This window comes from Parasteatoda tepidariorum, chromosome 9 (assembly GCF_982258835.1).
Source record: "Parasteatoda tepidariorum strain Cologne lab strain chromosome 9, Ptep-v5.0, whole genome shotgun sequence".
NCBI lineage: Eukaryota > Metazoa > Arthropoda > Arachnida > Araneae > Theridiidae > Parasteatoda > Parasteatoda tepidariorum.
The window spans coordinates 14017749-14039971 of NC_141763.1; the positions used below are offsets into that span (position 1 = coordinate 14017749).

General features: G+C 29.4%; 2 protein-coding genes across 3 annotated transcripts in view; both read right to left on the minus strand.

Moving 5' to 3' along the window:
• Positions 1-1073: 1073 nt before the first annotated feature.
• The window catches only part of LOC107439362 (uncharacterized), a 50466-nt gene continuing 29316 nt past the window's right edge, over positions 1074-22223 (minus strand). The window contains exons 7-15 of one of the 2 annotated variants that reach the window (XM_087150906.1): positions 21602-21941; positions 18111-18172; positions 17634-17698; positions 15479-15550; positions 12224-12320; positions 9195-9237; positions 8152-8309; positions 6437-6505; positions 1074-1300 (exon numbers count right to left, since the gene is read on the minus strand). In XM_087150906.1, the coding sequence (XP_087007032.1) occupies positions 1196-1300; positions 6437-6505; positions 8152-8309; positions 9195-9237; positions 12224-12320; positions 15479-15550; positions 17634-17698; positions 18111-18172; positions 21602-21941 (1011 nt within the window). In that variant the 3' untranslated portion in view covers positions 1074-1195. Of the gene's footprint in view, positions 1301-2440; positions 2692-6436; positions 6506-8151; positions 8310-9194; positions 9238-12223; positions 12321-15478; positions 15551-17633; positions 17699-18110; positions 18173-21601; positions 21942-22223 lie in introns of those variants that run through there. The other variant, XM_087150908.1, reaches the window with a different exon arrangement.
• LOC147803325 (uncharacterized) lies at positions 4482-6336 on the minus strand. Its single transcript, XM_087150909.1, has one exon. The coding sequence runs from the start codon at positions 6228-6230 to the stop codon at positions 4578-4580; it is 1653 nt and encodes a 550-aa protein (XP_087007035.1). The 5' UTR covers positions 6231-6336; the 3' UTR covers positions 4482-4577.

Genomic DNA, 22223 nt, shown 5'->3' on the forward strand with positions numbered 1-22223 from the left:
ACGCCTACCTTGGCAGTAACTCCCGCTTCGATATGAACACGCCTATCTTGGCAGAAACGCCCACTTCGATGGATGGTCAACAGTTGACTTGCTACTTGTGACTGCTACATTATTCACATCCTCATGATGTTGCTACTCAGTTTCGATCACACGCAACGTACAACACATTCACTCGACTGCTAATGACAACACAGGAGCAACCACGATCGTGAACTTAATACAGCTCTCACAATCAGCAATCAAAAAGTACGATGATCTAATTACAGCTCTCCCGGTTTCTCACAAAACAGCAATGAATCAACTAGCGGTATCCGTTCATCGCATTCTATCAGAGATATAATTCTGGTGGGGCAGTACTGTAGTGTATCTACCACTATAAAAATACCATTCCAATTTACTAGTATATAAGACATGTTAACTCGATTCCATGTCGGGGTACCTTTACATAGACGAAGGTTGACATTGTCTATAACAGGGGTGGCGAACCTTTATTCACCAACGTGCCATTATTTCCAAAAAATTGTTTAATGAGGCCATAGGCGTGCCGTCAAATAATTTTGACTTCGTGATTATTGGGAAAATAATAATACAAAATAGTATCAACTCAAAACTCTATTTATTATTTTAAAAAAATATAAAAACACACATTTTGCAATGTCTCAGTCATATGCGAAATTCAACTTAAAGTAACATCAGTGTGACTTCTGTTGTTGCAGATTAGATGACAAATAATTTATATTAGGTTGTAAGATGTTAGTTTAAGCAGGACTGTTTATTTATTTTTATTTTTTTTGCTAGTTATTTTTTATGGTTATTAATTGTTTTTTTGGCATTAATTGTTAATTTTTTTGTTAATAATTGTTTATTTATTATTTTTGTTTTTTGTGAATTCTAATTTAATAGTTAATATGCTTCATAGTGAACTTTGTGATTGGTGGCATGCCCAAAATATTGTGTCGCGTGCCAAAAATGGCACGCGTGTCATTGGTTCGCCATCCCTGGTCTATAACAACTCATCCCCCACAGATGTATATGTCTTTAATTTACAAAATGAAAGCAAAAAATGGTAATAGTATGTGTAAAAATGAAAACAATTTTATTTATATTAGTGCTTTATAAAAAGTATAAAAAACAACACACTCACTCACAATTACAAAATATACATAACAGAAAAAAACACACTAAAAAATATTTTTCACTTTGGTCTTGATGTTATGAATTGTCTAAGGTTATACAGAGATTGAGGGACTAATGAGTTCAACTCCTGAATAAACACATTATCTGGACTATTCAGTAAAATCTGAAATTATAAAAATATCAATTACATACTTTACCAGGGTGGAGAAAATCAGAATTAAAAAAAAAAAGTGGTGGCTGAATTATTTAGATATAAATTTATTTGCGGGCAGAATGTTTGAATAAATTTTATTGGCCACTACTTATTTCAAAATTAATTTTTATAAGTACACTTTTAAGTAATATACAGTAGGGAACCGATTATCCGGAACGATCGGGACCATCGCTATTCCGGATAACTGATTTTTCCGGTTTTCTGAATCGCTACAAGAAGCTGTTTTTTTAATTGTTAAACCCCACTTTAAAAAAATATATTTGGAAATGATCTTAAAAAGAAGAAAAAACGATGAAGTAATACACTAATGATTATTTCCAAAATGATTGTAAGGTAAACATCTTTCAAAAAAGAAAGAAAAATCCTAAAATCTTATGAAGAAAAAAAAGTTTATTTTTTAAATAACGGGAATATTTATCGAATTTCGTTCCGGTCTTTTGGTTTTCCGGTTTTCTGATTTCCAGATAACAGGTTCTGTACTGTACATTGAAATATGGTAGAAACAAAGTGAAAGCAAAAACAACTCTATTATATTTGTCACATCTTTATATATGTTACTGGGAATGACAGAAATTGGTGGTTGTTGACTTCCAACGGTGAATGTTGACAATCACATAGTAGCCTTGGTAAATGTTCGAAATAAATACCAGGTCTAGTTAAGTGCCCGGTATACCCTACACAGAAGTTTTTTAAGGTTCAGTGCCACTACCCGGTACTCCAAACACTGATGTATCTTCTAATCTATCCTCAGAAGATATTAAAATATCGAATAAATATAATAATATCGACGAATAAATTAATATAAAATCGGATATAACAAATATTTTGAACATTCACCAAAGCAACTATGTGATTGTTGACATTCACCGGTAAAAGTCGACATTCTCTTGATTTTGGTCATTTACGGTAACATACACACTACCACTTTTTATCTATATTAATGACTGCTACTCTGAATACATTTTATGAAAAGTGACAAAATGGTTTTTTAAAAAAAATATTTTCTCTTTACGTGAAATGTAATAACGGCAGAAATAAAATAAAGGAATCTCAAAAAGATCACAATGAATTTTTCTTTAAGAATTATACTCAATAGAATACAATTTTTTTTTAAAATTTCAAAACAACACAGGCAGACATTAGTTTCGGGCAATAAATGTGTATCACATTCAGTGATATTTAAAAAGATATTAAAAAAAACAGTGAATTTTAGCCTTTTTTATTATCAGGAACACTTATTGCTGGTGCTAGTAAGTGATGCGCAAAGATCAGTTGCTGAGTAATATAACAGGATTCATTCATAATATCTGAGAAAAAATTCCCTGATTATCAACAGCTATCTAAAAAAATAATACACGCCAAAATGCAATTATGTTGATGGCGAAAATATGATAATATTTATAGATGAAAAACGTCAATAAAATCTTTAAAGCATAAACAATTAATTCTTATGCATCAAAATCAATACAAAATTATTATCATTCACACAAAGCATCTGGTTGGCTTTTACAATAGAATGATATACGGATGCACAGTGATTGAATGAAATAAGTAGTGTAATAAAAAAAAATACTAGTTTGTAGCAATTTATGGCAATTAGTTTTAACATTAGTTGAGTAAAGAAACAAGTTTTAAACGCGATTAATTTTTCGAATCAGATTAGTAAAAACCTTCATTTGTCCCCTAATGGATAAAATGAGAATGTGGCAAAGCATTAATAAGAATTATGTATTACTAATATTTAAAGCAGTCATCACAAATAATTTATCATTTCGGTCACAACTTCAATCATGTAAAATTAATTTTATTTCAAAAGAGAACATATTTTCTCTATAATTTCAGATTTACTTTATTTAAGACAAAATAAAGAGCATTAAACATTAAACAAAACTGCAAAATTTCCTCATATTTCTTAAATTAAATATTCGCAGTCGAGAAAGACATGCAAAATTGGAGGTGAGGCCTGAATAAATTTTTCTTAAAAATTCCCCATATTTAAATAAGTCAATTATTTATTCAAAACAATTTTGAACATGGGTGTAAATTAAGTTCGCCTGGGAAGTTTGTCTACTAAAAACAGTGAGGGAGTGACTATATTTAAAAAATAATAATTAGCGATGTATTTAACTAAATTGGTAAGAAAAACAAGTGTAGTTAACTACTAAAATAATGCGGCTTTTATGATCACTACCCATACAGTGAGACACCTACAAATTAAAACTATTGAGTTTAAATAATTTCAAATATTTGTTAAAATTTCAAACAAAGGACTGATTATTATTAACAATCTACAAATTTTATAAAAATTAAAACTCTTACCTTTAATTCAAAATAAAATTCTAAATTTTTACCTAAGTAATAATTTCATCGAGAAAAGTTTTTCAAACATTGATTAATTAAAATTAAATTTTTATAAAGTTCTTTAAAAAGAAAGACTTTAAACTAATCAATGGTATATTAATGAAAATAACCTCATTAATCGACATTGGAAAACTAATAATCTGTGAGAGAGAGAGTTTTAAGTAAAAATAAAATCATGACAATTAAATAAAAAATCTTTATTGAAGAAAAAAATGTCTGAAGTATCAATTTTTCCAAGATGTTAACTTCTTTTTGTTGAGGTTTTCAGCAAAATTTTCATTTTTCCTGAGCTTAAGCTACTTTTAAGTTCCCCATTTTTGAGTTTTTCAGGTTTTCAATGAAATGTATTAACCCAGTAAATTTCAATTCAATTTATGCAACGAAAAATGCAACCTCAAATTTTATAATTCAAAAGGAAAAAACCAAGTTACCAGTGAGTAAATCAGGGGCGATTGTGAGTTCAACTCAAAAATCCTGAAAATTTCTTGAGAAAAATCATTAAGGACGCATTTCAAAAAACTAATGCCTTTATAAATTTGAATCATTGATATTTCCAAAACATGGAATTCTAAATAAATTAAATTCAGCTTAATTTAAATGAATAACTATGCATAAATTTACTTTTATCTCTAATCACATTTACTATTTTACCAGAAACAAATATTTACAAATTGCCAAGCATAAATATTCCAATATTTTTGAATAAAATGTAATAATAAATAGTCTAATATTTAAAAAAAAAAGTTTTTTTAAATATAAATGTAATCGATGATTTCTTGAATCTTCCAGATAGCAGTTAGGCGAAAAATCTGAAAATAAGGATTTTTGTTGTTGTTGTTGCTAATTCCCATCTGGTCTGACGGGGTCAGACCAGATCAATGAATCCGTTGACATTCAGAAAATCCGAAACCAGAATGGGAGAGGAATGAATGTCATTCCAGTCCAGCCCTAAACAGTTCAAGATGTGCTCAGGTGATGCCTGGTTTTGTTGGCATTTAGGGCAAAGAGGAAAGATTTTTTGATTTGCAGAAAATGTGAGACTTTTTAGGTGTCCACTGGCCAGTCGGGATAAGCAGGTGTTGGTTTGCCTATCACCAGGGAGAGATAGAGAGAGTCCTGGTCTTTCTGCTTTATACCAGTAGTGAATAGGTGGAAGCAGCCACTTTTGTTTGTTCTGGGCCTTTTGCCTTGCAAAAAGTTCAAGGTATGTAAGCTCTGAGGTGGAGGGAACTGGATGGTCTAGTCCCTTCTTTGCAAGAGTGTCAGCCAACTCGTTGCCGTGGATATCGACGTGGGACGGGATCCATTGAAAGTGGACCTCATGCTGTTGGGAAATGAGCTTTACTTTTTGTAGGATCGAAAAACTGGTTTTATCTCCAATGAGGGCCCAATTTTTGAGGTGTTGAATTGAACTACGGCTGTCAGATAGTATCCAAGTATTTCCAAGGTGCCCTTCACTCAAGATTTTCTCTAGTCCCCTGTTGATTGCAATTAGTTCGCTTCGAAAGACGGAGCAAAAATCGGGGTTTCGTTGATGAAGAGTGTAGTTCTCTCGAGGTGTTTCAATAAATACCCCACTGCCAGTCTGTCTATCCATTTTACTGCCATCAGAGAATATTTTGATGTCGTTTGGAGGGATTTTATTGATGATTTCCAGGGACAACTGTCTGAGGAAGTCAGGCACACAGTCTTTCTTGTCAAGCATGGTAGGGAGGCTTTCATGGAAACTAACATTGGAAAGATCCAAGCAAGTACTAAGATTGCTATGAAGATAAAGAGGTTCAATATTTTCAGCGATTAACAGTTGTGATTTAACATGACTAAAAGGACTGTTTTTCTTTAGCCTTTGATTGCAGGTCCAATTATTTAGGTAAATAGCTGTTAAATTGCCTTGGTCTAAACTGGAAAGTTTATTGTAATATTTCACTAAATTAGCTTGCCTTCTGAAATTTAGAGGTTGCAGATCTGCTTCGTAAAGAACGATCTCTGAAGGGCAGCTACGTTTCAGTCCAGTGATGATGCGAGCGGCGCTCAGTTGAACCTTTTCCAATTTGTTTAAGTTAGATTGAGAAGCACAGCAGTAGACAGGATAGCCATATTCAAGAATTGGTCTAACAAGAGCCTGGTAGGAAGTCCTAAGAGTAGTTGCATCTGCTCCCCAATCCCTACCAGCGATACACTTAATAATATTTAGGCGCTTCCTAGCCTTCGAGACAATATAATCAATATGTTTGTTACTTGTAAATTCGGGATCGAGAATGTATCCTAGGTATTTTGGGTGTTTCTCGTAGGAGAGCTTCTGGTGTTTGAGAAACAAGGATGGTTCATATTTATAAAGTCGTTTATTAGTAGTGAAGAAGGTGGTTATCGATTTGGTTGGGTTGAAGCTCAATTTGAATTCATCTGCGTACTTGGACAGGGCTTCTAATGAGTTGTTGAGTCTCGACTCAATCTCGGTAACGTCGTCACCGCTACCCCAAAGAGCAAAAGCACAATCATCTGTCATAAATATTTGCATTAATCAAAAATTACTAAGAAAGTTTGTAAACCTAAGACAATGCCACAGTTTAATCACAACCCCACACAAGAAATCATAATAATCGAAATCACAATAATCAAAATCATGTCATGTTCTTCAAAATAAAACAAACCTAAATATTTCAAAAGAAATTAGATTTCTCCTTATCTGAAATATAATGAATGAATGAATACAAGAATCATTACCTGAACTAAATAAGTAACTCTACAAGTCTTTGGCGTTAAATCTTGCACAGTCCAACCACTAGGCTTCAACTAAAAACAAAAAATAATGCTTAGCATTATAGAAATAGAGTTGAACCTCAGTAACGTGAAACCGCTTAACGTGAAATATCACTTTAAACGAGACACATGTTTGGTCCCGTGAGTCAGTAATCAATTATTTTTGTATTTTACACGTTTAACATGAAATTTTCAAGCTGATTATTGCTTAACATGAAAGGAAACTGGTCACAGCACACCAGTGGCAGAATTTTTTAGATCTCTGAGCGACAATTCTCTCTAGCACTAAAACCTTTCTGAAAGACATTTTTAATAGTAGCAAATATATATATATATATATATATATATATATATATATATATATATATATATATATATATATATATATATATATATATATATATATATATATATATATATATTACTAATTTCAAGTAACAGAAACACTTTCTGCTTAGAAATAAAAATGACAATTTTTTTTTAAAAAAACTCCTTTATGTATAGAATAGAACAGTATATAATTTACTTAAATTATAAATGTAAGAATTTTTTTGTTATCCATAGATATAAAAGAAAACATATTTTGCTATTATTGGCGATATTCTCCTCTTCTAAAAAACATTTGTGTAGTCAACTTTTTTGAAAATTTTATAGATTTTGAAATTACTTTTTATAATATCAATTAGTCATTGCAGAATTTTTTTCATTCTTAATGGAAAGATTCTTAATAGATATTTTTACAAATATATTCTTGATGTGAAAAGAGTAACTTTCTAGATCCTTTTAAAAGACTTCTTTTCCTTATTTATATAATTTTTGAATGCGGACATATTCTATTTACTACTTACTTAATAAATAAATTTTTCCTGAATGATTTTATTCATTTTACTGGGATAATTATTCCTGCATCATATCCAAATTAAAATGAATTTGAAACGGCCAAAAATATGCTTAATACTACTATGAGGCTAACTTAACTAACCATTAAATTCGACTGACCACCCCCATCATATGGACTATGAGCAAAATGAACCAAATAATGGCCAGGGTGAGTAGCCAAATCTTTCAACAAAAAATAAGCACCTTTTAAGCACTCAAAGAATATTTTTAAGCACTATATACATTAACAAAATTCAAAATAGTTTTCAAAGACAATTACATGATCATGATAAAATAACTAGCTTCTGATAAAGAACTCTTTTCTTGATTATACTAGCCACCATAAAAACATCGAGAGATTTTTCGGTTCCATTTCAGAGGGTGGGAAAATTAAATTGAGGACATTTTACAAAATGCAGCAGAATCGCCCATGAGAGTGCAAGAATCTCACCGAACCCAGCTCACATGCGGTCTCCCAAGTATTTAACATGTAAAATGATTGGTGCTTTCCGTAGGCTACGGACCGACAGTACGCCGAAATGCATTGTGAAAACATTGAATAGAACAATGTGAAAACCACGCTTTTGCATTACATGTGGCGACAATCGACATGGTAAAGAAAATAATCTTATTTTTCAAAAGGGAAAATTGAGCACTTTTGAAAAACACCCAATAAAAAAAAGCACTTTTAAGGGCTTTTAAAAAAACGAAAATAAGCATCTTTAAATACTGTTTAGAAAGGCTACCCACCACGATGGCATTAGGCTAGTTTTAATTTCAAGAAAAGGAAATATACTCACAGTTCCCCTAGTGACTGCTGGCATAAAAGGACATTTTTCATATTCAATGGATTGGAAGACGGAATAAAAACTACTCGTCTCCTCCCTCTCTGTCTGCAAAAGGCAGAAGTCAAGGGCTTCCTTCCTCAATATACCACTCATTTCATGATACACATGAACTGGAAGAATAATTTTATTTTAAAATTATTTTATGAATCTTGTTAAAAAAAAAAAATTTTTTTTAATAGAGAACTAACACTGCCCAATAGGCCAACTAAAAAAAAATTTTATTCCTTTCTTGATTGTTCAAAATTTGAAATATAAACAAGGGCAGTAATAAAACATTCCTCTTTAAAAAAAATTAATTTGCTTAAAAAAAAGAATTATTTAAAATGCAGAAGATTTGATGTGTTTTTAATTTTCATTCTTTATTCAAAAAATCAACAGTGTAGAAACAGCATAGAATTTTTGAATGAATAGCTGAATGTGTATAGCTGAACTATGATTCTCTTTGAAATGAAAACTAAAAAATTCTATGCACATTGAAAATGGTTATTAGGGAAAGATATTCTTTTATTAACAAATTAAGTTAAATTATTTTGATTTAAAAATTGTCATGGGAAATAATAAGGCAATTTCTTATAAATGCATGCTCTTTTCATAATTTATTCAGTATATTAAGAAAAAAAATAAGGAAAATTAAATTTAAAAAAAAATATTTCACAAATTTTTACTGGAATTTTACATTAATTTATTAAATACAACTAAATTACTAAATAAATAATAGATTATTGATTTGATCTGAATATAACTAATGATTTCAAAAATTATAACAGATTAAGAAAAATCCTAACTCTTGGAACAAATCTTCCGCAAAATCGTAAGGTTTGGTAGAGCACTATTTGGGAAATACTGCTTTATTGAATACTTCAGTAACTAGTGTTGTTATTATCATGTTGCACAGTAAATGGATGAAAGTTAATAAAATGAACATTTAATAAAACCAATATAATGCAAAATTGCTAAAAATACCATAATTAATAATGAAAAAAATTATTACTCACTTAGTCTTTGTGAATCTGAAATTCTATCAATAATCTGCACAGTCTAAATAAATAAAAAAAACTTGATTTTATTTTTAAGCAATAATAAAGAAAAATTAATCTTTGAATGGTTTTGATTACACAACTTATGGTTTAAAACAACTTATACAACTACACAACTTATGATTTAACTACACAACTTATGATAACTACACAACATATGATTTAAATTTAATTAAAATTAAAAATAAGTATTGAATAGATTATAACTAAACTTATTAAATAAATTATAACTATATAAGCAATAAATTATAACTAAAAAGAAGAATTAAGATTTCATAATCGTTTGATGAAATGTAAAAATGGGATGAACCATGTAAGAATATAAAATAATTACAAATCAGTTTTGATCATTATGAAATAAATAAATATAAATAATTTTTAAACTTTTTTTTTTATTAACTAGATTTTTTACCTGCTAACAAAAGTTTTTAGAATTGCATAAATACTTAAAGATATACCCATATTCAAAAGGTAAAATTAAAATTGAATAACTAAACCTCTCTGTAAATGAAATTATAGACACTATATTTTTGATTGTAGAGTCAAAATCTGTATCGGTTACGAAACAAAAACTATTGGTATCTGATTTTGCAATTTAAAAATTGTTAGCAGTTTTGCAATTTAATAAATAACATACAGACCAAAATTTATCAAGATTGAAAAATTTAAAGGTTAAATAAAGATTATTCATATTATCAGGGGGAAAAATAAAAATTCTAACTTTCTCTAAAAAGCATATTTGCAGAGTTTTCAAATAATGAAAAACGTCACAGAAAAGAACAATTTTATAAGGAGATTTATTACTGACTTCTGCATCAGTATCATTTAAATAAACGAGGAATTTCATCAACTTCAAATGTACAAATAGACTCTCCATCATTACATAACCATCTAAAGCCAATCTTTTTTCAGTCAAGATGTATATTGTAGTCATTCAAAAAGCAATCAAATATTTTTCAAACTCATATATTTACAATTTTATATATACTCGTATATTATTATATACAGCGAGACCTCCTGTTATGGACACTCCTGCAGAGCGAACGCCTCTCAATACGGCATATTTTTAATTCCCCGGGAATCTTCTATGAATAAACCATTGGGTACATTCTCTGCAAACCGGACATTCCCTTAACCAAACGCGGACAGTCATTTTTGCCCTGAAACGTTATTTTCCACCTCTTCAAACCGGACACTACTTTTCCTAAATTTTAAAAAAATAACTATTTCTGTTTTAAATCGCAAGACAAAAAAAAATACAACTTTTCACCATTTTTAAAGCATGTAAATTTTTTGCCTTATCCATAAAAAAAAATATTGTTAAGCTATTTCACTACTAAAGAATCAATCTTTCACCCGTCCCCTTGCTCTATCTTTGCAAAGAAAGGAGAAAAAATGATACTGCTCTCCTGAAATAATTCGGACAGCGGCATCTTTGTTCTTTTCATCTGTAAGACACAGTTCTGTTCTTAATGCTTCTTTCCCACTGAAAATTTCTTTAATTTTCTTATCAATTTGAAGACTATTCAACACAGCTGAGGTAAAAAAAAAAGAAAGAACAGAAGTATAATATTTGAGGAGTTCATATAAATGAAACATTTATTAAGACACTCAGATAGATGATCAATTGTGAATAATCAACTCCATAGGTCCTCATGACTTACAAGTTTGCATAGCTTTTTTTTTCTGTGAATCGTGGGAGGTTTACTTTCAAGGAGGTATTAACCCTGTTTCCTATCAAGTGATAGGTAGGCATTACGGGATGTAAACTTAATAATTGAAACCGACTTAGGACTAAAAGCTCTTATTCGGTATCATATGTCTAATTTGAATATTTGTGCTAAAAAGAAAATTAAATTCATTTATCTGTAGCTACATCTAGAATTATGTATTTATATTAAGCTTTTTAATATATTTTTTCATCGAAAAAATATTTTTTAAGGTTTTAATAAATATTTTGTAGATAGTTGTTGCTGATTATTTAATTATTTCTATATCTTTGAAATATTCTAAAAACAACTTACTTCGTTATTAAGGTACCCTTCCCATAAGCAGACGACTCTCATTAATGGACATTTTTTTCGATCTCAAGAATGTCTGCTTCACCAAAGTTTCACTGTATATATATTATTATAATCAAATATTTACTTTAACTAAAAATTAAAAAAAAGTATTTCTTTAATTGTTGAAATAATTTGTTAATCAAAGAGGTTTATTAACCATTAAATATAGAGCTTTGGCACTCTGTTAAGCAGAGAAAAAGAAAACAGTGTTTACTTGCAAAACTCGGTAAATAGGGATTAATTCTTTCGGGGCCTCGACTTCATATAGGCCTTGTTTGAATCAATAGAATAATTCATTCTTTATTCATGTAGTGACACAGAACATTTAAGTCTGTTTATCCAATCTAATCTGATTGTCGGTGTTCTCAGTTTAGTAGTAGAAATCAGCTGGAGGTATGCAAACTATTTAAAGTATAGCATATTAAAGAATATAACAAAAGTCTTACTTAAAATATAACAAATTTAAGAAAATTCTGAAACAGATATATGGAAGTGAGACTCTTTTATATGTGAAATTGAACCACTATTCTATTTAAGGACAAACTCTTAGAATGTGAAAGTCTGATAAAAAGTTAAACAAGATGTGATAAATAAGGTTTACACTTTAACTGTTTCAAAAAAATTTGAAAGTATCATAGAATTTACTCTAACAAAATTTAATTTGTACTTCAACTTGTACAGAAGCACAGAATAATTTTCAAGGCTAGCTAATTTAAAAATCAATAATATAAATGAATTAAAACAATAATTTAAACTAACTTTTTACTACAAACTTTAAATGTTCTTACCTACGAAATAACTTATTTTTTTTAATGAAACAAATTTAACAATTGATTAAAGAAATTTAATAATTAACAAAAGAAATATAAAAATTAATAAAGATACTCAATAATTAATTTAAAATAATTAATAATAACATTTTACCTTGACTGTCTCGTCTGAGATAAATCTAAATCTAGGATTTTTAACACATTTCCAAGCATCTTTATAATTTACGGGTATGTCAGTTTGGCACAAAAAACTGAAAGAAAAAAAATACATGAAATATTCTAGGACTAAATATGTAATTAATATTCTAAAAGTAATTCTTCTAACAAACTGTAAGAAACCAAAATGATGATACAAGTACTGCAAAAAAATCAGTTCATAAATTTAGAACTTAGTAAATTTAGAACAATTTAAACACTTAAAATAATTAAAGCCATTGGATTTTAACAAATACATAAGCATCCAGTGAAAATCAGATTATATATAATATAATCTGATTGAAATGAATCAATTAATCGGCTAAAGGCACTGTTATTTAGGCCTGTATGCTGCAGCCCACTAGCGTGTCGTGAAATTTTGTCAAATGTACTGATTGATTTCTACCCCTTCATTGAATAAATGCACAAAATTTTTTAACTTGTGTTTTCGTTACCATACAATTATTCCATTTTTTTAACACTCAGGTGTTCTGAAAATAATTCCAGACATTTTTAGCCTGCGATCAACTAAAAAAGGTTGGGAAACAAAGGATTAAAGAATAATAAAAACCGTATCAGTAAGTGTAGACAATATTTTATGTTATAAAATCGGACACACACAAAAAACAAAGTCTCTCTCATTAAACATATCTCCTAAGGGCAAAAAAATCCTAAATTTTAAAATAAAATCTGTTTAATAGCATGAGAAAAATTAAATTTTAATTAAACAGTCTTTTTTTAAAATATAAATTTCTCAAGAACTATTGAATAGATTTTGTTCAAATTTTGATCTTTGTCTTTAAAAATGGCACCAATTAATTTAAGTAGTTTATGTATCAACCCTTTTTGGTCAGGGTTATTAAAAATTATTTTTTTAGTTCCAGAATATAATATTGAAGAATATAAATTTGAGGTTGTTGACAATTTCATTTACTTGGGCTCTTTAATCAACAACAGGAACAATATTACAATAGAAATACAAAGGAGAATCAATATAGCCAATAGATGCTTTAATGGAATTCAAAAATACATAAAATCTAATGTAATTCATAGAAAAACTAAAGTTTTATTAAATAAATCCCCTTTTAAGATCAATTTTAACATATGCTTTTGAAACCTGGAGCCTATCTTGTACGGATGAGGCTATGTTGGGTACCTTTGAGAGAAAGGTCTTGAGAAGTATTTTTGGAGGAATTCTAAAAAATGGTGTGTGGCTTAGAAGAACAAATTTAGAGTTTTATCACTTATGTATGGTGTGTGGCTTAGAAGAACAAATTTAGAGTTTTATCACTTATGTATGGTGTGTGGCTTAGAAGAACAAATTTAGAGTTTTATCACTTATGTATGGTGTGTGGCTTAGAAGAACAAATTTAGAGTTTTATCACTTATGTATGGTGTGTGGCTTAGAAGAACAAATTTAGAGTTTTATCACTTATGTATGGTGTGTGGCCTAGAAGAACAAATTTAGAGTTTTATCTCTTATGTATGGTGTGTGGCTTAGAAGAACAAATTTAGAGTTTTATCACTTATGTTCATTAAACGACAAAGAATAAAATGGGCAGGCCACGTTATCAGAATGGACGAAGACCATAACACAAAAAGAGTTTTCAATGCCAGACCAGTTCGCACACGAAAAAGAGGCAGGCTGAATTTAAGATGGATAGATGGCCTAGAAAAAGACCTTTTAGTCTTAAAAACTAAAAATTGAAAAAACGCTAGCAGGAAAGAGGTTAGCATGGAAAAAACTTCTTGAGAAGGTCAAGGGCTGTTGAGGGACCCTGGGCTGTCAAGCCATTGATGATGATGAAGGATGATAGTTCCAGAAATATGGTATAAAAAAAAATTTAAATAACATCAAAGATCTGAAGCTTTAAGTTTCTTTCCTGATAGATACATTTTAACGCAGTATTCTAGATAGCAATATTCTAGATAACAATTATCTCCCATACTCACTCAGAGGTTATCATTTCATCCAGGAAAAAAAAACATATTTTTTCTTGGCCAATGAAAGAAACAGACAAAAACTGCGAAACAAGGCTCAAGGAAAGAACTGAACAAAATGGAAGAAACTAAAAATAACCAATACAATTGTTCAGCATTAAGCATTATAAAAATAATTTGAATTTAAATAAATTGAATTTAACATAGCAACAGAAAGTTTAAACTTTTTCACAATTACTTTTTTTTTAAAAAAGTAACTTTTTTATTTATTTATATTTCAATTTTACGTAGAATTTTTAAACTATATATCATATTATTTAAGAGTCAGTTTGAGTATTCATGCTTAACACTATTTATTTATAAAAATTAGCATGCTATTTGGAATTAATGAGTGTATTTTGGTAGTGTCTATGTTTAGCACATAATTTCTCAATTTAGTTTTGTTAATAAAATTTGATAATGTTATTTCAACAGTTTTTTTATGGAATTATAAAATTAGGTTTTACTTTACTCATTAGCATTAAATATTAAAAAACTAGTTATATTAATTTTTTAAGAAAGTGATAAAAAAAATTTTACACTTGCTTCTCGTTTAATTTTACTTATTTAAAAATTAAAATGAATAACTTGATATTATTTAAACTAGACATCAAATATAAAATGTTTAGAAATCTGTTTAAATATTAGATACTTCTTTTTGGAAAAGAGTTTCTTTCATTTCTTCCACTTAAGTTGGAGAATCCTATTTCTTCTCGAGCAGCTTTTTTGTATGATTTGTTCAATAGTTTTTCACTAAGGAAGAAACTTGCAATCCATGCCCAGACTTTGAGGGGAAAATAATCTGGATTTGACAGAAAATGAATATGTTTATTCAGAGAAAATATGTTCTTCTATCTGATTTTGTAACTTATAATGCTCTCTGCACTAATTAATACACATCTAATAATTAATTAGCATATTTAAGGCATTAGTATATAAATTCAACTGTACTTTTTATTTTATTAGAAAAGCAAAAGTGTTTTATTATTTAAACAAACAATATTTCAAAGCAGCCATGAATATTTTCTAAATTCAATTGCCAGGATAAAAAAATTTTTTTTGGTTTAAATTTTATTACATGTCTTTAGTTGATGTTAAAAATATGTCTCAGACAAAAGTTTTAAAAAGCCATGAATGGAAACTTCAAGTTGATGAAAAAAATAGCTGTGTAATGAATAAATGAAAAATATTATAAAGAATAAAAAAAAAGGTAAAGCATTGAAATATATCTTACCTAAAAATTTTCATGACTTTTAGACTAATGCTTTTTGTAAGAACTGGAATTCCTTTATGATTTGATGAGTGGCTGAAAAGTAACAAAATAATAATAATTAAAACTTGTAAATGCATGAAAGAATTAAAAATTTGGTATTTTTAAAAGATTGATGAACATAAACTATTATTTTTAAAGATAAACAGCCTTATATCAGTTATCCTCTTAAAAAAACAGTTATAGTATAAGGTAACTTTTATATCATAAATATATATATCATAATATATCATATCATAATATATCATATCATAATATCATAAATATAAATATATATGTAACTTTTATATCATAAAGGTTACCCAAATGATAATAGACACATAGTGTTCAGAAATACAGTGAAAATGGCAGTCACATTTTAGTTGTTAAGAAAAGTACCCCAAACTGTGAATTGTACATTACTGCACAACATACTTTGTAATGTATACAACTACTCCACTATGAATTGCATAGAACTGCTGTGGATTGAATACTGTAGATTATATAACGACAGATTGTATACAACTGATTAATCAGTTCGCATGAGAACATTAACAATTCAATATAGAATTTTTCCCCAATATAAACTCTTTTGAAAACTGCTTAAGACTGCGGATTGCTTAAGAAAGTTGAAGAAACACTTTCCACATAGTTTCATTAACTTTCTTAAGCAGTCCACAGACATCTAATTTTTTAGGAGGACAAAACACAATTACAGTCCAGCAATCACCTCATCCTCACTGATAGCAATCTTATTGAAACTCATCTCATATTTGCCAAAAAGTTTAGAATCTCTCTTAAAATTATCTCATATCTCTCTCTCTGTATATTAGAAAGGACTTTTTTGAGATTTCTCTAACTATTGAGGAGGACAAATACTCTTTGTACTTCAACGATACCCAAGAAGCTGTCCAAAGAATAGGATTTAGGAAGATCCAAGAAATAAGCACATGTTTGGTTGAGAAGCTCTTAGTTTGACATGAATCTGACTACCAAGTTATTTGAAACTTGTATTGCTATTAGGATAGAGCTATCAGTGAGCCTTCAGCACCCTAGCTAATCCAGGGTGTGTAGCCAAATCTTTCAACAAAAAATAAGCACTTTTTAAGAACTAAAAGAATATTCAAGAGCACTATATACATAAACAAAATGCAAAATAGTTTTCAAAGACTTTACATGATTGATAATGATAAAATAACTAGTTTCTGACAAAGAACTCTTTTCTTGATTATATTAGCCACCATAAAATGATTAAAAGATTTTTCTGTTCGGTTTCAGAGGGTGGAAAATGAAGCCTGAAATGAAGAATATCTTGCAAAATGTATCAGAGTTGCACACGAGAGTGTAAGAATTTCACCGAACCCAGCTCAGTATATGTACATGCGGACCCACAAGTATTTCATCAAACATGTAAAATTATTGCCGCTTTCATGCGTTGCGGACGATACGCCAAAATGCATTGTGTTTGAATGAATTGTAAAAAAGTTTAATAGAACAATGTGAAAAACACGCTTTTGTATAATACATGGTGGAAATTGACATGGTAAAGAAAAAATTCTCATTTTCAGAAAAGAAAAATCAAGCACTTTTTAAAAACTCCCAATAGAACAGCACCTTCAATGGCTTTTAAAAAACGAAAATAAGCACCTTTAAAGCACTTTTTAAAAATGCTATGCACCATGTAATGAATAAAATGTCAGAAATTTGATTGATGATAAAGACTTTTAAAAAAAGGTGGAAATAAATTCAAAATTTAACTTGTTTTGTCATTCAACACAGTGTTCCTGTTAAAATATGTCCATTCTAGCTAGTTGGAAAGAGGTTGAAATTTTAATTGACAATAAATTTCTTCTCAGGCTAATTTGACAGTTAATATTGCTACATCGATGTAGAAAATGATTAAGAATTGCATGGGGAACAGGGGCAGGAAACATTTGAGGGTACATCAGAAAATAGTTGATTACAAGAAAATACTTGATTACAAAACCACAGACATGAAAAAATAATTAACTATAAGCACACACATGAATTTGGACTATCTCCAAAAAGAAATTCTGTCCATAGCTATATAAAGTACTATAGTACTTGTGTTAAGTATATTGCGATACCACAGTAAAAATAAAAAATAAATAGTTCTTACATCCAGCCACCAGCAACACGATTCCCGATTATCTGAGTTCTATCATATTGAGAAGCTAACATCATCTGAAAAGGAAAAAATTTAATTGTAAGGTTTTCAGCATCGTTTTAACTTAGATCTACAAGAATTTAGAATTACTTGTAACTTTACACAAGTTACCAAACATTATTTCTATAACAGTGGTTGCCAAAAATTTTTTTTTAGCTGTGCATACCACCAAATTTGTAAAAAAGAAAGAAAAAAAAAAGACAAATATATACATATTTGTTTTGGGTACATAAAGTTATGGTGGGTATATAAGTTGGGTACATAAAGTAAAGTTACAGTGTGTTCATAAAGTTATGGTGTACTTTTAATCAGTGTAAAGATCAAAAGTGCACAATGACTTTAAGAAAGACTATAGAGAAAGATTTTTTTTTTCAGTTTTAAAAGTCAAAACATAAAGTAACTTTAAAATCATAGAATAAAGCGTCTTACCTCTGTTTGCAAAACAGAAGCACCATAATTTCCTTGGGTGAGATAATCTGCCTTCCTGGAATCTAGAAAAAAAATTCATATTAACATGAAACAAAACAATAATTCAATAAAAAAATTTTACTTTTTGTACTTGTTTAAGCGTTTGTTTTTGTACTTGTTCAAGCGTTTTGTACTTGTTTAAGTTCGTGTATCCATCGGTTAACATAGTAATGCAATATGTTAAAAACAAATACGAACAGGAAGTAAATAAAAAATCTCCCGAATAAAAAACCATGCATGTGTGTTTAAATATAAAAGAATTGCATATAAACTCATGCAAAACTTGTCATTATTAAGACACTACAGTGCGTCTAATAATTTAATCAAATTATTACAATATACTAATACAATGCTTGATATAATAAATATTCCATATTTATATAATCTATCGTCGAATTTATGTAATATATCATCTACTTTAACCAATTGATAACGAAACGTAATCAATTACAAACAGCGTAAAAACATTGAAGTTGTATAGTATCACCTGATAATTAAGATTTCTCATAGAATATTATAGTGCGTCTAATTATTTGGCTAGGGACTGTACTTTGAATATCTCTCTATGCCAAGTTGGTTAATGGCAGTGGAATTCTCAAAGTCAATCTGCAGTATATAATCTTAGAGAATTTAAACACAAAATCAAAATAATGCACAAATAATCACAATCAGAATTCAAATACACATCCTTAACACAATCAGACAGAGATTATTATTTTATATTTTATTTTATGTCTGTCGTCGAACAGCCAACCCAATTTTTGGGTTTATGACTACTAATATTCAACTACGTAGCCTTGTCATTTTGAACCCAATACAAAAGACAAGGGAACCCCTGAATCAAGTATTGGGAGAAATTTGCCTTCGTGGAGGACTTTTTTGATGGAACTAATTTGCGTTTGAGTTACAGGGGGAAGAAGACCACGAGAACCTCTCACAGTTAGCCTCACAGCAAGGGGACTATAACCCATGATCCGTCTACCTCTGAGGATATTTCACGTCAGCCCTGTGGTTGGTGCAAGCCGGATGCAGATTCATATCAACCAGCCATCGCCGGTATTCGAACCCCAGCGATGGCTGGTTGATATGAATCTGCAGAGACTATCATTATGAAAATCTTAGATGTGTACAGTAAAATTAGCTTATGTTATATTATATATTCATTATGTGTACACTAAAATTAGCACATATAAGGCAGGAAAAAAATTATAAAAAAAAATTTTTTTAAACTTTATTTCAATTTTAAAAAATTAGATACATTCTTAAAAGAATGAGATACGGAAATTATTGAAATTTAAAAAATTTTTTTAGTCTTTATACCTTGTGATATCCCCCGTAACCTCAACTGGAATGAAAATAAACTGCGCATGAGCAGTTAACTCAGTCAATCAGTGATGTTTCAGTTTAGAAGATAGTAAGCTTGATGGAGATCCTCTCTTGTAGAGTTGTCACAGGGTTTTTTTTTTTTTTAAATTTTATTTGCTGAGTTAAAAATAAATTGTTTTTTGTTTGCAATCAAGTCTAGCCTGTATTTAAGATTAGACTGGAATATGTTATGTCAATCGAGAGACAAGCCATTAGAGTTAGCAGAAAGTAAGAATTTATATTTTCCTTTTTTCTTATTTTTTAAAATTGTTTACATTAAAAATTTTTACTTATTTAAAGAACATTTTTTGAAAGTCATAACTTTTCTTTTTCTTGTCTGCAAAATAACAAACACATTTTGTTAAGGACCAGTTGAGTAAGTGTTGCATATATATTAACATGAGATGAAAAATAATCTGCATCCCCATCCCCCTGCTGTCATATGGAGTTTTTCTGTTACAGGAATACATTATGATGTTGAAAAAATTCGCTACCTCGGATTTCATCTTGAAATTAAAAATGCTAAATAAATATTCATCCATAGCTAAAATACAACAAATTTTGATGTTCTCAAAATAGGGAAATCAACCACACAAACGAGCACACAATTCAGGATATGATTCAAATCATTTTGGCAAGGTGTTAAGATTCATGTTTCTATTTTAAATGAGCCAAACTATAGCCAAAAGAAGGTGAGAAATTGTAAAGAAATTGCTTAATTTGACATATTGTAATGAGCTGAGAGCATTTACTGCAATTGCGTGTGACTGTTGTTTCCTAAATGTTTAACAAAATAAAGAACAAAACTAACAAAACGAATATAGGATATGTTTTGTGCTGTGTATGAGTAAAGCAAGACATGAATAAAGCACAAATATGGGATATAAATAGCTACAAAATAAAGCACAAACATAACCCAAAAGTCCATAATTAAGAACCGTCCTCAATGTCTAAACACACAAAAAAGAGTGTAGCATTTAGACACTCAAGAAGGTTCTTGTTTATGGAACAGAAACTACAGTATGTCCCTTTCTGTGATTTCACTTGAGATTTAACAATACAGAAGCTTCGATATTGTAAACATGTTTGAAAGTTAAGACATTGCAATTCCATAAGCAATACAAGCATATAAATTATTATGGATATGAATGGTATAAATTAACCAAATAATAGTAGCAGTTAAATACTTGTTAATATGAGATATAAATCCTATCCTCATCATTAACATAAGAATGTACCACTACATTTAAGCCTTTTTTCACTTAAATATAATAAGATTTATAAAATAAAACTATGAAAGTTATCAAACCACAATAAAATGTGATTTAATAGGCTTCAGTTTAAGCGAATTAAACTAAAAGCGAAGATTTTATTTTAAATTATGTACATTGCCTTACTAAAATGAAATGACTGGACTTAAAAAGGAGACAAATATTTTAAATATTTATGTAAAAAATCAACTTTCCTTTTTTTTTTACATTATTAATTGTGAAAGACTTCACCACTTAGATTAATCAAATGGTTCTGAAATTTTGCTTATTTTAATGAGCCTAAACAATGCTTTGTTAGAATAACACTATTGAAAAATAAGATCACAAATCCTTTTCATTTCCTCGAAACTGAGAGCTTCTTACTTATTCATATTTTGCACCAACTGTGATTACAAACATTTAGGAAAATATTCCTCTTTTACAGGAAAATTCCAGGTACAATTTATCCCCGATTTTCGTAATTGGTATCCTAAATTTTATTATTAATTTTTAAGTTATATGCCTTATTCTCATACATCAAATATAGTATAAAGTACATACACTGGCTCTTAGAATTGAAAATAAACAATTTTTAAAAAAATATTACAAGACATTTTAGAAAAATATTGAATTTTTATGTACCTCAAACTCAAAATTAATTCATTTCTCTGTATTAGTACTGGCTTATGATAGACAAAGCTTAATCCAATTATGAATAAATAATTGTTAGAACCCCACAACATGCATAAAACCAGCATGTTATTGGTTAAAAAACAATATTTCAGATGACGACAGAGCATTTAAAGAACAGCATTAAAAAAACTCATATATTTGTACCTAAAAATTGCTGATTTGAATCCAAAATTTCAAAATCAGAAGTCGAAGAGCAAAACATTTCGTTCTTGTCGACACAATCGCACCCAACTTCTTCTGCTTCTTGAATCGATGGAAGATTCTTTAAATTCTCTTCTTCGCAAACAGTCTTTTCAATGGATGGCACTGATAAACTGCGCTGTTTCATTTCTAAAAGCGGCACTTGCAAGCTTTTCTCAATCGCTTCCATGTCTTCAGGTACATTACTCAAAGAAAAACTTTTACTTTCTTTGGCAGGGATATTCATGTCTGAAACCGTTCTCCTCAAGTTATCGTGGGCACATGCTTTTCTCGGTGGAACATCCTAAAACAAATCATATTCAATTAAGACAGTACAAGCTAGTAGCTGATAGGTATAAACTGGGGTTCTTTAGCGTTTCTTAGGACATTTTGACAAAATTATGGACTTGCAGTACCTGATGGGCCCTGCGGCAGAATTTTTTTGAACTATCTGCGACAAAACTCACTGGCACTGATATCTTTCAATAAGATACTTTTAATAATAACAAACGTGCATGTCACTAATTTAAAATAACAATAGCGCAGTGTTTACATAAAAAACTATAATTTTTTTTTAAATTGACCA

Coding starts and splice junctions, on each gene's coding strand:
- LOC147803325 (XM_087150909.1), bottom strand. CDS start 6,230: ATGCAAATATTTATGACAGATGATTGTGCTTTTGCTCTTTGGGGTAGC.